This window comes from Lethenteron reissneri, chromosome 36 (assembly GCF_015708825.2).
Source record: "Lethenteron reissneri isolate LAM-NWPU_2019-01 chromosome 36, ASM1570882v1, whole genome shotgun sequence".
In the NCBI taxonomy this organism is placed as follows: domain Eukaryota; kingdom Metazoa; phylum Chordata; class Hyperoartia; order Petromyzontiformes; family Petromyzontidae; genus Lethenteron; species Lethenteron reissneri.
The window spans coordinates 5,936,451-5,953,921 of record NC_083814.1 but is presented as its reverse complement, the minus strand read 5'-3'; the positions used below and the strand labels follow the sequence as shown (position 1 = coordinate 5,953,921).

General features: G+C 42.7%; 1 protein-coding gene across 1 annotated transcript in view; it reads right to left on the bottom strand.

Annotated features, from left to right (window-relative positions):
- LOC133351052 (1-phosphatidylinositol 4,5-bisphosphate phosphodiesterase eta-2-like) overlaps window positions 1-17,471 on the bottom strand; it is a 367,788-nt gene that overhangs the window by 57,096 nt on the left and 293,221 nt on the right. The window contains 2 exon segments of the mRNA XM_061565942.1: window positions 5,048-5,219; window positions 6,139-6,259. Coding sequence (XP_061421926.1) covers window positions 5,048-5,219; window positions 6,139-6,259 — 293 coding nt within the window.

Below are 17,471 nucleotides of genomic sequence, written 5' to 3'. Positions count from 1 at the left end.
AAATACGGAGAGAAAAACCGGAGGACCCGGAGAAAAATCTACACGACCATGGGCAGAACATGCAAACTCCAAATATACAGGCGTCAGGGTCGGGATTGAACCGACGACCTCCTGTATACAAGGTGAGGTAGTTAACATCTCTCCACCGTGGCACCCCACCCAGTCACCTCCTTGGTGAGGGTTGCCATCAAGTTCACTAGTTGATTCCCCCACCCATGTTGAGACACTGACCGTTTCGTCCCATCCACGTCGCACTCAACCACCACACTGCAGGCCACCGCACTCCTGCTTCCTGCCTCTTTCCACGCACTCCTCCACTTTGGAATTCCCTCCCATCATCATCTATTGCCAAGTTCCTCTAGCCTCGGTCAATTTAAGAACAATTAACCTGTGCATTACACCTTCAGCAGTGGTTATTCGTCGCTTGCCACGTGGAGTTTTGAGACTTTGGATCTGTACTCAGAAACAGTGATGACAAAAAAATAAATCCGTCCCACCATAGCAGTTGAAAACCCCTTCAGGCTCAGTGCAGGAATCATCGTTATTAAATGCTGGTGGTGGCCCATGCCGGCAACCCAGCACTGTGGAGGTGAGGGTTTTTGTGGATCGCAGAAAATGTTTCAAAACTCCTTTCCCATCGGCATCGAGGCGCCACACCCCGGGTTGTCAGGAGAATGCGGGGCAGCAAATTGCGGACTAATTTCCATCTGTTACATCTGTACGACAGAGTGTTTTTCCCTCACACACAAGTGATTTGTTTTTCAGGTGCTCCAGTCTCCTTCCACATCTATAAACACCCATTAATCGGATTGTGCAGGATTGCGAGCTGTAATTCACATGAATGATGCAACTAAAGAAGAAATAATGTCTTCTTGGTTCTTTTGGTAAAGTCACGTAGAAGGGAAATAATAAAATAATAAAAATAAAACATAATAAATAATAATACGTAATAAAATAATAACAATAAAACAATAAAATAATAAAACATAATAAAACAATAAAAATGAAACATAATAAAATAATTATCACGACTGTTTCGGCCACAACGCAAGCAACCGTCCTCAGGTGACCTGTTCTTCACCTGAGGACGGCTGCTTGCGTTGTGGCCAAAACGTCGTGAGAATTATTTTATTATGTTTTATTTTTATTATTTTATTATTTCCATTCTACGTGACTTTACCGAAAGAACCAAGGAGATGAATCCCTGCAGTCACGAAAGCTTTAAATCGAAAAAGAAATAATGATTATAATCATAATCAGTATTATAATCAGTCATTTTTTATATAGTCGCATTATTCGCACAATTTGGTGAGCGCAATTGCGGCCTGTTATTGCTCAGGTGTTGCTAAAATGAATATACGGTGCCACTCTGTGGGAAGCCATCAATGGTTGCCATGTGGTTTGACTCACCCACACCATGGACATGTGGAACTTTCACCGCTAAAAAGGTGCTCGGTGGATGATTATGACACTGCAACTGCAGGATCGTGAAAAATGGTGGAGGCTTGGGAAAGCCTTCATATAACAGCGGCAAATGATGATGGCCATCGAGAATATGAGTAATGAGTCATTCTTGTTTGCCGTGCAACATGGTAATTCCAGGGAACGATAATGGGAAATATCATGAAGTAATTATTGTTTTAACCAAGAGCTTTGTAAGTGGAGTTAGTGGATCAAGCAGAGATCATCAAGTGGTATGAGACTCCCAACTTTCGGGCCTGTAAGAAGATCAGCGTATGATCAGCGCAGCACGTTTTGGCAGTAGAGCAAATGAGTTGTGACCAGTCTGTGTGGAGTTTTAAGTGCTTTTCCTTTCATTCGTGACTTTTCTCCGAGTCCTACCTTCTACACTTTAATGGAACATGCAAAACACTCAGAGGAAACAAAGAGAAAAGAAATTGGCTAGGAATCCTGAGGCAGAACAACTCCTGAATGATGAAACTTGGCAACAGTTTCCTGGCTCAAGGATTGTTTTATATTATTATTTAAGTATTCCCTAGTTATTCACAAGGGATACGTTCTGGAGATGCTAGTGAATAGTAGATTTTGTGGATAATGATATTGGCCTCTGAAAATGATCTTAAATACATAAAAAAGCTATGAAATAGATAAAAAAATATATTTAATCACTTTACCTCATCACTTTCTCTCCCATCACTTTATCGCGTGCCTTTCCTTCTCTCCCTCTCGATGCGGTGGTCGTGTAGAGTTCCAGATGCGATTGGCGGATAGCCAAAATTGCGGATAGCAAGTTTGTGAATAACGAGGGAATACCGTACTCTGTGTTTTACTTTGACAAGTGAATACTAACAAAGCACTGGTGAACATTGGGACCGCCCAACCCTTTGCAAATCGTCCACATCATTGGCAAGCGCACTTTCAAGCAGGCAGGCAGGCAAACGTACGCAGCCCAGCGTCTAGACGAAGAGAGCCTCGCTTACCCCTTTACTTATTCTCTTCTTATTTATTTGGGCAGAGACGAGAGAGAGAAAGAAGCAATGAACTCAGCAGAGCGCTGCTTGTGTGCAACGGTGCAGTCAATCAAACGATGGCCAAATTGGAACATTATGGTCCATCTATAGACCTGAGCTTGCAGGTGAATAATGAAACAACAATAAAAAGTGGTGCTCGGAGTAAAAACACATTCCTGTGGAGGGAGCTGGTAGGAACGTTGGGTTGCTCGGTCAATGGCCTGCAGGGTCAACGGCGGCGTGGTGTATTCCGCAAATATGCCCGACTGTGAGGGCGGGCACAAGCCGGCGTGAGTAGGTTAAACGTTGAGTTTTATAAGGGCACCACGGGGTGACCAGCCCCTCCCCACCCAGCCCCACCCCCCACCCATCCCCACCCTCTCCACCCTCCCCATCCAGCCCCTCCCCACCCTCCCCACCCAGCCCCTCCTCACCCAGCCCCACCATCCCCACCCAGCCCCTGCCCAACCTCCCCTCCCCACCCAGCCCTCCCTCCCCCTCCCCACCCAGCCCCTCCCTGGACGACGGACGGACGGACACAATAATCCCCTGTGGGCTGGTGTAACCAGGAGGTTCCAACCAGTAAAAGAAAAACTAAGGGAATGTGGGTAAACAACAAAACGACGATTGTAGTGCTTAAAATGTCGCATTGCATTTCATGTATGTTTAGCACATGTCACATCTTCCTCTTGCCCAAAGCACTGTGGGTAGAGGTGAAATTTGAGGCCACCACAACCGGGAAGTCGACCATCTCCCGTGGCAAGCAAGTTAACCACATAGTTTTATTTCGATTTAAAGCTTTCGTGACTGCAGGGATTCATCTTCTTGGTTTTTTCGGTAAAGTCACGTAGAATGGAAATAATAAAATAATAAAAATAAAACATAATAAAATAATTCTCACGACGCTGTCTTATCGACAGACCTGTTCTCCACCTGAGGACGGCTGCTTGCGTTGTGGCCGAAACGTCGTGAGAATTATTTTATTATGTTTTATTTTTATTATTTTATTATTTCCATTCTACGTGACTTTACTGAAAAAAACCAAGAAGATTAACCACATAGCTCGCAAACTATATCATGGAAATAATATTACGAAAACAACAATGACAACAGCTTTAAAAACACACGCAAAAACCCCATCTTCTACAGATGAAAAGATGTTCCAAAATACAAGATGCACCCCAAACTTTTTCCGGGCGTCAATAAAGTTATACAAATCCTACACACACACACCTGGATTAGCAGCCGCGCCAACCTCACAATAATAATAATACAAAGCTCCGATCCAGGTGCCTGCCTTGGCTCCTCCCACCCTCAACCAGTATATATGCAGGGACGGGTCTCTTGGAGTTTATCTCGCTTGATACAGCAATCGTGCTGTGACGGTTCCACCTGAAGACGGAAGCTTGTGTTGCCTCCGAAACGTCGTGATTTTTATTTTACTTTTATTATTTTTAATTTTTACCTACGTGACTTTACCGAAAAAACCTAAGAATATGAATCCTTGCAGTCACGAAAGCTTCAAATCTAGAATGGATTAGCAGGCTTTATTTATATAACTTGCTAAATACAGAGAGGGATGAGCGAGCGAAAGTGCGTCATAATCAGGAGAATACAGTGTCGTCTGTTTCCTTACTCGGCACCGTACTAACTTGTGCAGTCAAAGATGATCGAACTGAGGATGGTCTGGTATCAATGGAACTTTTAAATAATACTGAAAACCGGGAACAACCAAAAAAAACACAGCTTACTGCAACTCACTAACATAGTTCCGCCCTAAATTTCGATTTAAAGCTTTCGTCACTGCAGGGATTCATCTTCTTGGTTCATTCGGTAAAGTCACGTAGAATGGAAATAATAAAATAATATATATATTTTTAATTTCCATTCTACATGACTTTACCGAAAGAACCAAGATGATAGTTCCGCCCTCACTAGCCCAAAATGGTGTGGCTGCGGCCCTTTGACCATGACGACAAAATGTAAATCGCCTACAACGGTAACAAGGACGATTAATAAACATTTGATAATTGTTTTTTTACCCTTCTGTCTGGCAACAAAACTGACACCTTTTTTACAAGGAGTCATGTTTGCATAAACCACAGTTATGCAAACAAAAAACACAACTCTGATAATGTATGCACTGTCCTTGAAGTTGATTGGTCCACACCCGAGACAGCTTTCCTTAGAGCCTAGTCTCACATGGGTTGGACCAGATGACGCCAAAAGGCGCACAACTCAGAGACAATGCACCATCAGAGTATGAGAGCTCGGGGTAAGCATTTACACCATTGGAACCTCATTTGCCAGTAAAAAATATTATTGTTTTTTACCCTTCTATCTGGCAACAAAACTGACACCTTTTTTACAAGGAGTCATGTTTGCATAGACCACAATATGATTCCTTGTAAAAAAGGTGTAAGTTTTGTTGCCAGATAGAAGGGTAAAAAACCAATTATCATATTTTTTACTGGCAAATGAGGTTCCAATGGTAAAAAAAACATTCGTTTAAAGACTTGCAACAAAAAAAGGTGTGCGTGCGTGTTGGGGGGGAGGGGGGGGGGGGGTGTGGGTACCTTGACGAGGATTTTCCCCATGAGGCTCTGTGGAGAAGGCAGCCGGCTGGGGTCACCGTCCGCCACGCGCGACAGGTCGAGCTTGTCGGCCAGGATCTCGCGCATGCACTCGGCCATCTTCTTCTGCTGCGGCACGCTGCAGTGGTTCTCTATGGACAGGATCACCGGGAACCTGCCACGTGCCAAGGTTGGGAGCGTCAACGTGCGGCGGTTTCAAGGGGCGCGTCGCGGTTTAAGCCCGCTCTCTCCGCTTTCCGAGAGACGTCCGGACGCGAGTTGCAGGGTGCGGGTGTCACGTTCACCGCTGCTGCATCTCGGAAACGCGCAAGCGGTTTGGCGTCAATTCAGTTTGGAGAGGCGATGCGCCGTTGTTTTTAAAGACATACTGCTCACCGCAGAGGACCGAGGTGACATTATACGAAGCTATTTGTATTTTACCAGGTCAAGCCCATTGAGCTGTAAAGCTCTTTTTTAGAAGTGACCTTGCCACAAAGTGGCTTTTCACGTGAAAATTTATAGCAGCCTATATAATGGGGAGGAAAAAAACCTGAGAACCCAGATTTAAATCCATCCGACCATGAGGATAACATGCAAACTCCAAATATACAGGCGTCAGCCTCGCCAAAAATCCACTCAACGGGGCGACTGTCCCGAGCCCCACGCTTTGGGGGGCCGCGCGTTTTGGGGGGCCGCGCACTTCACCATCACAGTGTCAGATATAATACCTCGGGTTTATCATGCGACCTGTTTGCCAGTCTCAAAGGTATCCAATGATACAGCTGCTCACCACAAGCGATAAATGCTCTGATGCGTGCATTGTTATTGTACTTTTTGCATTTTGCCATTCTCTGGTCTGACACTGGTGAGACAAGGCCATATAGACTTGATTCCTTGCAAAAAGGTTTCTATTTGGTGTTTGAACATCTTAACACCTGCTTTAATTTCCAGGAAGGGTAAAACCTATTCATTTTTTTTCCACTTCTGATTTAGTTTGAAGGTGTCGGGGAGTGGAGGGGGGGGGGGGCACATGGTGTGATTTGCCCCGGGCCGCACGCCCCCCCAACCCCATGGTCGACCCTGGCGGTACTCACTGTGACTTGACGAAGGCATACTTGTTGATGATCTCGATGACATCGCGGAAGAGGATCTTTGACGTGAGCGTGTGGCCATGGTAGACAATGGGTTCTCCATCCGGTCCGTCCCAACAGTCCACTGAGAATCAGAATCATCTCTATTTAGTCTGGAGGAGGAATCCGATGGGCTATGAAGCTCTTTTTTTATTTCATTGTTTTTTTTATTAATTTTAATTTCATTTTTTACCTATGTGACTTTACCGAAAGAACTAAGAGTATTTTTCACAGATGTCCTGTATGGGTGGGTCAGCAAGGCTTACAACAGCAAACGATACACAAAAAATAACGATAGGAGTGCAAAATATAGAAAATGGGAAAGCAAGTCACTAAATATTAATAAATAATGCATTCATGATATAAGTCCGATTTATCAAGAAACGATACAGAGGACGGTGGGAAGAGATTAAATGTGTAAGGTGGTGTTGCTTCATTCCTTGAATTATAGCATTAATGCGCTTGAACAATAAACCAAGCATAACTATGCACACAGTAATGGCATTACTAATATAAAGCAGTGATGATATCACAGACGCAGGATCTCTTATGCAACATTTAAATCTGCTGTACAAGCACATTTAAACTCTTCAATCGCAGCAGGTCTTCACTGCAATGTTGATATGGGGGGCCACAATGGCGAAAAGTTAACTACCGTCCCTGATATACCGGAGGTCGTGGGTTCAATTCCAACCCTGATGCCTGTATATTTAGAGTTTGCATGTTCTCTCCGTGGTCGCACGGATTTTTTCTCCGGTCCTGTGGTTTATCCCTCCACATTTAGAAACACGTATTTAGAGTATTTGATAAGCCACTTCATTGAGGTATCATTTTTTGCCAGGTCACTTCTGAAAAAGAGTGATATAGCTTCATGGTCCTTACCTGGTAAAAAAAGTTAAATAGTTTATAGGTATGGTATAATTGATCATATGCAGGTAAAGTCACAGCCCTGCAACAGCTTTTTGCACGCAACTGCTTGCAGAAGGGCCTCCACTAGAAGGAGCTCTTAAGAGCCCCTCTCCTCTCAAGGCTATGATGGCCCACACTTCCACACTGGATACATGTCTGAGATTAGCCGGCAGTACCCGCACTCTACCTCACTATATGTACTCTGATGTCGCATTCACAATTCAGTCATGTTTAAAAATACATAAAAACACAGGATATACATACGCATAATTTTTATGATGCGTACACAAAACTTCCAGATCTTCCAAAAAACGTAACGGTTTCCAAGTCCATGAAAAACTAAGAAATTATGCTTTCATTGACAAAATCGCAGAAAGTGGTTTATTAGGGCAATTACATTACCATGTTTGTCTCTCGATCCTGAACCCAGGGACATACTTATGTACAAATGCATAGAACTCGTTAACGGTGTTATTGCCGCTCAGCCACTGCACACCCACTAGGAGCCAGTGTAAATGATCAATGTAATGGCATCTTATTAGCCACTAATTCGTATTAAAGATATCTGCAGGGAATCGCATCTACAGCGGACCCCTGCCATCAATACAGCTGGCTCATTGGGCACTTAGTGCGAGAGAAAAGCTCTCATCCTCATGATCTCGGATCCCACCTTTGTGGGTCTTACACTGCTCTACATTTATTATGAATTCGTAACGATCACCTGTCACTCCCAAACACATTACAGCAGAAAGATGTGTGTGCGTGTGTATGTATTATATATATATACCGCGAATGCATTAGCATCAACTAAATGGACGGTTCTCTTGATCTTTAAACATGACTTACGTACATAATGGGTCCCATACATGTGCTCAGGCTAAATTGCCATTTCTTATATAAATACTAAGCGGCGTAAAAACCTGTCAAATGTGCGTGCGATTCCACGCGGAAATTCCCACCATGCCATAGTAGACATTGAGTTGTGTGAGTGTGCTTTAGCACATTTACCGTGTGTGTGTGCGCGCGCGCGGTAGTGCAGCGGTTAGGTACAAACCCGGCGACCCGAGTTCGATTCCCGCTTACGGTCAACATCAGTGGCGAATATCTGAATCGGCCCTGGGCTTCCTTTAGGTGTGTAAACATCAGCACTGCGGAGTTGGAACGCTGGCCACACAAGCCCCATCGCGTGCTATGCCGGCCTCAGAATGTGATTGTTCATGGCACTTGCCCCAACAGCCTGGTAGGTCTACACAGAGCGAGTCATTGTTATTTGTGTGCGTGCGTGTGTGTGCGTGCGTGTGTGCACGAGAACAACGGCAGGGCCCTTTGCGCGGTCACGAATTGGCAGGAACCTTACGTGCGTCAATGACGCGTCAAACGGAGAGAACAGACCCTGAAGTTGGAGTTCACGCACGGTGCAATGCCAATATCGTCATTGCGTGTCGATTGTTGCGACTGCGCCACGGGAACGGTGCAGCGATTGCTGGGGACGGATGCGACGACTCTTTTACGAGCTCTTCTGGCGGCGACGCAGCGATACAAAGAAACCGGCAGATGCACGGCACGGATATCGGCGCCCTCTTTTGTGATCGCTCGCCGTGCTTTCTCCGAGGACCATAAGAGGTCTGGCGTAGGTGGTATATTTTAGCGAGCGTCCGTGAATGCACCTTGCAACTCCGCGGCTGTGCGTCTATGATGATGAGTCACGGGCTTGGCCGATGGCAGCCAAACGTTTGTCACCGTGACATAATTCCCCGAGCAACTTTTAAACCGGTCTGATTTAAGCCGCACACATTGTCGGCAACTCCCGTGGCTTTTTTTCCCCTTTTATCCACATAACAAAGCCATGCCGTTGCTTTTTGGACAATGAATGTAATACTTATATGCTTGGTTCTTTCGGTAAAGTCACGTAGAAGGGAAATAATAATAAATATAAAACAATAAAAATTCTCACGACGTTTCGACTGCAACAGAAGCAATTGTCATCAGGTGTGAAATCCATCAGAAAGAAAATTTGAAGAAAATTTGAAAAAATATTTTCTTGCTATGGAATTCACACCTGATGATGATTGCTTGTGTTGCAGTCAAAACGTCGTGGGAATCGTATTGTTTAAGTTTTATTATTTTATTATTTCCCTTCTACGTGACTTTACCGAAAGAACCAAGAATATGAATCCCTGCAGTCACGAATGCTTTAAATCAAAAAGAATGTAATACTATTGCACAGGCCCTTATAATGACGACATATGCACACATATTGTATTTACTGTAATTACATACGAAATAAAAATAATAATAATAATGCTTGTAAAAATCATCTAAAAATAGGTGAAGCGTTTTTTATTTCAGTACCTAAAGAAATAATACTTAGATCAATCAATTGGCCTTGTATTGGTCTGCCAGGTCTTCCAAGGCTTACCTTGTTAACACAAATTCTACTGGGATACATTGATCACAAAGAGCGATTTGCTGATGGATTATACGTCACTGCATCTCGGCAATGAAACAAATACCTAAGATGTTTAAATATATATACCTACTATATAGAGGAGGTTAATGATTTGCATGCCTCATTGATTAAATTAATTTTCAGGGTCACAATTCAAATTCAAGAATCCAATATATATTTAATTATAGTGAGTATTGCTGCATCTCGGAGCTGACAGGGTCACTTAAACCCATTACATGCAACATGTGAATCAAAAGCATGGATTCTCACACATGCCATTCGATACATGTATTTTGAGATTGGCAATAAATATTAACGGGTAATTGTCACGTAAATGCATGAATGTAATATGCACGATATTACGTGTGTACATGGAATTACAGCGATGAAATGTGTTGAAAGGAATATCTGCAGAAGAATAATTTAGAGGGAAAATAATAACCTATATGTATATACATTACTTTACAGATAAATGTATACTTTTTCTTTATGATGTCCCTTTGCCTTATGACAAACTGGTAAAAATTTACACTATGAGACATCTCCTTTACCAGTGGCAAAAATATAGTAGTAGGTTTTTACCCTTTAAACTGGTACAAAACTGACACCTTTATACTATCTTCTTGTTTCTTTCGGTAAAGTCACGTAGAAGGGAAGTAATAAAATAATAAAAATAAAACATAATAAAACAATTCTCACGACGTTTCGGCTACAACGCAAGCAGCCGTCTTCAGGTGAAGAATGAGACACTACCAAACTAGGAGCTTATATATAAGCTGCATTGGGGGTTGAAGAGCGCCTTAACAAAAAGAATGTGCATGTGAAGAGGGATTTAGCATATTCATGGAAAATGCGTAGGCGTTGGGCGGGGGGGTGTCAAAGTCATATTATGCCCATGCATTATGCAGGATCAGCAGCAACCAAGGGGGGTGCAGGGATTAGCAGTAACAAAGGAAAGGAATGTTAATGATATGTAGCTGCAGTTACTCAACAACCACGTAGAAAACTAAAGTATAAACTACATGTAGTTTATACTTTAGTTTTCTACGTGGTTGTTGAGTAACTGCAGCTACATATCATATCATTAACATTCCTTTCCTTTGTTACTGCTAATCCCTGCACCCCCCTTGGTTGCTGCTGATCCTGCATAATGCATGGGCATAATATGACTTTGACACCCCCCCGCCCAACGCCTACGCATTTTCCATGAATATGCTAAATCCCTCTTCACATGCACATTCTTTTTGTTAAGGCGCTCTTCAACCCCCAATGCAGCTTATATATAAGCTCCTAGTTTGGTAGTGTCTCATTCTTCACCTGAAGACGGCTGCTTGCGTTGTAGCCGAAACGTCGTGAGAATTGTTTTATTATGTTTTATTTTTATTATTTTATTACTTCCCTTCTACGTGACTTTACCGAAAGAAACAAGAAGATGAATCCCTGCAGTCACGAAAGCTTTAAATCGACCTTTATACTAGGCATCATGTTTGCAATAACCGCAACACAAGCAGTCAAAATGCAAACAAAAAGAAACAACTCTGATAATGGTAATGATATGCACTGTCCTTGAAGTTGATTGGTGCACACCCGAGACAGCTTTCCTTAGAGCCTAGTCTCACATGGTGTTGGACCAGATGACGCCAAAAGGCGTACAACTCAAAGACAGAGTATTGAGAGCTCGGGGTAAGCATTTACACTATGAGACCTCCTTTACCAGTGGCAAAATATAGTAGTAGGGTTTTACCATTTAAACTGTTTAAAGAGTAAAAACCTACTACTAAACTGGTAAAGAATAGTGTCATATACTCCTTAATTTCCACGACGTAACACTCTGGCTGGTTAGCGATGTGCTTCGAGTGCTTGGCTCACAATGGGAAAGTTGAAAGTTGAATTCCTTGTCAAGGGCCATCCTTCCCCCTGGGTTAATGAAGTACTACTTTCATATTATTAATTCATGCGAAATGTGAGTTGTTTACGACAACCAAAAAGGTGCAATTGTGAACACGGCATTGATTCTCCCATCATGCCTTGATTTTTTTACAGAAAATCACGATACTGCCTGCATAATGCACAAATCTACGGCCATGACATTACAATAAACTCAGTTTACTCTATTTTGAGATGTTTTTTTACAAGCATTATTATTATTTTTATTTCGTATGTAATTACAGTAAATACAATATGTGTACATATGTCGTCATTATAATGGCCTGTGCAATAGTATTACATTCATTGTCCAAAAAGGAACAGCATGGCAGTATTTTAAGCGCTCTGAGGCCTTCTGAAAATTGCGCTAAAGAAAACTGAATTTATTATCAATGTTAACAATCCTCAGCAGAGTATAGCCATCACCGCCTACTGCCTCTGCCGTTAGCTGCAGGGTCTGCATGTGGACAAGCCCCAGAGGTCGCAAACGGGTTTTGATTCGTTACCCGTACCCGGCCGCACCAGGGTCGCAAATGGGTACCCGTACCCGTACCCAGCCGGGTACGGGTACCCGTTCCCTTCCCGTACCCTACTCGAAATGAGTGACAAACGGCTACTCACCAGTGACTCACGGCCTACACGTACCCGTACCAGGGTCGCAAACGGCTACCCGTACCCGTACCCGGCCGGGTACAGGTAGCCGGGTATCGGGTAGGGTACGGGTATCGGGTACCCGGTTGCGACCTCTGACAAGCCCTCACCTCTGTCACTGTGTGGACAGTTTGGCACTGCCTAAGAGTGACAATGAACCAATTCTAACACCATGGCATTACACATTCTGTTTTTTGATGATTTTTTTCTGATGATGATGCAATGTAGAATGTTAACTGCAGGCTCAGGGCTGCCAGTGAGGGATGAGCATCATCCCAATGCTCATTTGATCAGAGAGAGGCAAACTCTTTGACGCGTTGGCTTCATGGCACGCAGCACACATGCGTAACCAACTCTGCTGCAGAATTCACGAAGCAGCGGCGAGAATCAAAATCATGGCAGTAATTTTCGTGAAAGTACACCCAGACAATGTTGGCAGCCTTTTTGTAAGAGTTAATGGAAGCTTTTTGAAAGAAAAAAAAACCCCGTCATGCACGTGTCCTGCTGCTCAGCTGTGTCAAGTCAAGGGCAACATCACTGGGGGGGGGGGGGGGGGGAAGGATGTGGAGGTGCTGGCAGGACACACGGCCGCCCATTAGATTGTATAAGTGGCACCCGCACACAATGCCTTGCGCTCCCCCATGCATACTCCAGGCGGTGTAATTAATCTGAAAGAGACATTCCTACAGGAAGCAGCCCCCCCCCATATGCAGCCAAATTAACGGATCACCTGCGTTGCGTATAAACACTGGATGAGTGGCGCTTAAACACACCTGTGCATAGGGCACGTGCTGATTTAATGCACCTCTTTGTGGGGGACGGGAAGGGGGGAGGGTTACAAATAGTTGTAGGCAGTACTTGTATATTCTCTCTACAGCGTGGTCCAGATGTCTGGTGACCCCCCCCCCCCCCCATTCTGTAAAAGTATTATTTTTGTATACCAATGTGTGTGAAAACAAATGAATATGCAAAGTAAAATGTTTGGGGTCAATTAATTGCGGGTCGCAAGACATCTGAACCACCCAGTATGATGAGCATGGGCACAATATGGAGTCATTATTGATATAGTTGGGATTAATTAACATGTGTTTTTTAATGAAACAAAACATGCACAACGTGGGTCAAATTATGAGGGCGAATTTGAAGAAGTCATTACGACCAATGTCACTGATGCCACCATCGGTCCTTCCGTATGCTCGCTATTGTAGCTGTCGCAGTCAACAACGAACCCCCGAGGTCTCTTCTTGCCGTGTCCCATCACGTGACTCTAGAGTGATACAATTTTTTTTTACTTCAAATGAAATCCACACGGAATGCTGAGATCCTGGGTTTAAATCTGGGCAGGCACATGTGGTTAAAATTGGGTAATTGTAAAAATTTCATTGTCTTCAACCTAGTCGATAATTATTGCACACGAAATCCATAACATTAATGTTGAAAAGTAATGATAATTCAGAATGTTCCGGTTTCGAGGACTGAACATTCTTTGGTTTTATTGGAATCTGATGAATGTCTCTACGGTAGTGAAATGGTGCCCCACCTCATGTGGATCAGAGGCAATTGAAGGAATCTCAGAAGAAGTTCTCTGATATCACATTCCAGAGATAGTCGCCTTACCACGTGGTGACAGCACTGCTCAATGTGAGCATTCTTAAATGAATTGCATTCATCTCCAGGGAGGATGCCAAGAGAAAGATTTTGTTATACAAGACTGCAATATGGAAAAAATAATCACGATAACTTTCATACGATTTCGATTTAAAGCTTTCGTGACTGAATGGATTCATATTCTTGGTTCTTTCGGTAAAGTCACGTAGAAGGGAAATAATAAAAAATAAAACATAATAAGATAAAATTCTCACGACGTTTCGGCCACAACGCAAGCAGCCATCCTCAGGTGAAGAACAGGGCTGTCGGAAAGACAGCGTCCTAATGAACACTGCTAAGCTTGGCAGCGTATTTTTAAGCTGGGTCGGAGGAGGAGAGAGCCTTGACAAAGGAGTTTACATATCAACAGAGGAATTTAGCATATTGATGACAAATGCAGATATGGGATTAGTCACTATTTGTGGAATCTGTAGGTGGTGGGGTGTCTCAAAGTCATATTATGCTAGTGTAGCAGCAATAAAGGGAGGGAAATTTTAATAGTAAAGAGCTGCAGCAGCCAAACCACAGCATCTTAAAATTATATTCAACTACTCCTTATGTATATGCAGAATCACCGAATGTAGATGTTGACATGATAGTTCATTGACAAATTCACCAGCGTACAATTACCAGCGGGGTGAAGTTGGTCAAATCACTTCCACAACGGCACGGTGTAGGGATGCCCTCACTCAGCAGTGGATTAAAAAGAAAAGTACTCTTTGGTTCTTTCGGTAAAGTCACGTAGGTATAAAATAAAATAAATGACGACGTTTCGGGCACAACACAAGTATGCACTTATGAATTATAATACTTTTAAAGAAATAAAAGTATTATAATTCATAACTATGCACTGAACTTTGCCAAATAACTTTTCGAAATTATCACATTCGCTTCCTGTGATACTAAATAGGGCAAAAAAGGGTGTATAAAATTACTCTTCTGGTGGCAAGATTGGCATCAATTAGTATATTCTGGAAATACTTCAGGAATTCATTCATTGAGTGTGCGACGATTGCAGCTGCGCTCGAAGTCAAACATTAATTAGGATCATCATATACATTATTAAGCAGCCACTACGGCTGTATAAATTAGACACCCTTCCCCTTTGCACTGTACAAGTACTGCCAGCTCATTAATTTTGACTAATTGACAAATCTGCGGAAAATAATGCACTACAATTATGCGTTAATTTGCTTAATTAAAGCTGATTTTGCGGATGTGATCAAACAATTGTACATAACCAAGCCAAACAGATTATTACGTAGTTTGGGGATTTTAGAAACGTGATTCAAAATAGTCAGCCGTATATATATACGGCAGAATATTTTAAAAGCGGCGGGTGAACAACCCAATCGCTTGCACTTTTGAGAACGAAAATCGTTGACCCCCCATTTATGGTAAATGCTGGTGCAGGATTTTGTGTTTAGTTTGTTGTCCTTCCCCCACACCTCCGATTAGCAGGGATGGCTACGTACGGTGCGAAAGAAGTTCAACATGCAATCATTCATTGTCGTGAGACTATCTGCAGCAAGCCTACATTTCCTGCTTTCAATGACAATGCCTGACACCCCTGCGATGGCTCTGTCTGCCCCATTAAGACACGTGCATTTTCAAATACACCTTCGCCACGCACAAACACAGGCCTGAACCTGACCCCAGAGGGGGAAATAGTCAAAGGACAGGGCCGTCACCTTTAATCGCTTCCCGCTGAGAAATGCCCCCATTGTCCCGGAGAAAATTACAAGTTTCACGGAGCGAAAATCAATGGCAGGACTGTGTCTATTGCCCCGAATGTCGAGGCTTCCTGTGCTGTAATGAACATGCCCCACCGTTAACCTTTCTCAGCAGAAGGCCGAGTAACCTGTAGGGCACCTTTAGGAGGAACATTTGTGGCACACATCCCAGAGGATGTGAGTGAATGCTCTGGTCAGATTCCCCAGAGTGATTTCAGCATTGCCGAATTATTTTTTTACTTACATCACCTAGCCTTGTAGACCTTGCTTCTGCCCCGTGTGACAGGATTACAGGTCAAGTGATGTACATCACTGCTGGGTCATCCTGTAAGGCCAGGGAGGGGCCCTACCAATACTTGCCACTGGAAGTTAACTTCGTGCTCATTCAACTATATTTGACCATACTATTGTTATGAATGTACAGCGCAAGCTTTGAAAGTATAGGCACAAATACGTACATTCAGTGCAGTTGTAAAGAATACTGAAAAACACGTAGGTATGACTGGATGTTCATATTTTACAATGGATGTGTGAAGAACTCCAACATATATTCGTCTCAAATGAGATTTTCACAATTGATACTGAAACTGTATTCCAAGTATAAATATATATATTATTAAAATCCATACCAGACTGGAAAATAAGTGGATGAAAAAGTAAGAATGGAGGGAAGGCTAAGAGGGACTGTAGGACATGAAATAATAAGCACTGATTAAAATATAAATTTAATTCAGTGACATAAAACAGGGCTTCCTCCATCATGAAGTTACCAGTGCTAGTCAAATTACGTAACGGTTGCTAGTAAATTTCGATTTAAAGCTTTCGTGACTGCAGGGATTCATCTTCTTGGTTCTTTAGGTAAAGTCACGTAGAAGGGAAGTAATAAAAAAAATATTATATTATAATAGTATATTATATTATCATATTATTTAATTATATTATATTATTATATTATTTTATTATGTTTTATTTTTTATTATTTTATTACTTCTTTTCTACGTGACTTTACTGAAAGAACCAAGAAGGTTGCTAGTAAGTTAATCATGTAACCTTACAATCGGTCCAAACACATACTGACAAAAACAATGCCCCATAGACTCAATAACGTGTGTAGTATGTATGAATATGACCAAGTTAAATTTAATACCGCGCTTGCAACAATCGCATGGTATGGCCTGATACGATTCAGACAAACATGCTGTCCCCTGAGGGGCTGGCTGTGGATAGCAAAATGAGGCGAAAGCCACTTACAGATGTTTGGGCTAAGGCCCCACAGTGCAGAGGCATCTTCTCAACGATTAGCACAGTAATTGGTAACACCATTCACTCATCCCCAGAGTCCATCCTGCTGTGGGAATTATCTGCCCATTGCTCTATATTTGTTGCAATATTGAAGAAATACAACAACAAAAGTCCGTACAGTTGCTTTTTACATTCGAATCGTTTAAAAAAAAATGTGTCCAGCAACAAGAAAGCCATATTTTGAAATGTCATAAGCTAAAATATCTAGTTAGTATTTTAGCCTCCCACTGCATGCATGTTTAGGTCTGTACACAGGTGGTGTAATAGCAACTGCTCACCCTGGGACAAAGCAGCAAGTTAATGACACCACACATATGTCCCAATGTACACACACAGGTGTGTAGCAATATGCGTTGGAAAGTAAGAGCATCCGCAGCATCATGCCGTTAAAAGCGGTGATAAAGAATAGTTGTGCCACACCAATGAATCTTAGGAATTATGGTAAGATCATTTGCCCAATGTAATATGCTGCCTTAACAGCAAGGCAATTAACATGGGATTGTACAAACAGCAGATGATATTAAGAATAGTTGTGCCACAAAAATGAATCTTAGGAATTATGGTAAGATCATTTGCCAAATGTAATATGCTGTTGTCTCACATCCGACCGCATAGCCGCGTGTAAGTGAATTCAAACAACACGGAGTGAATTTTGGGTGGAAATAGGTTCAACCACATAT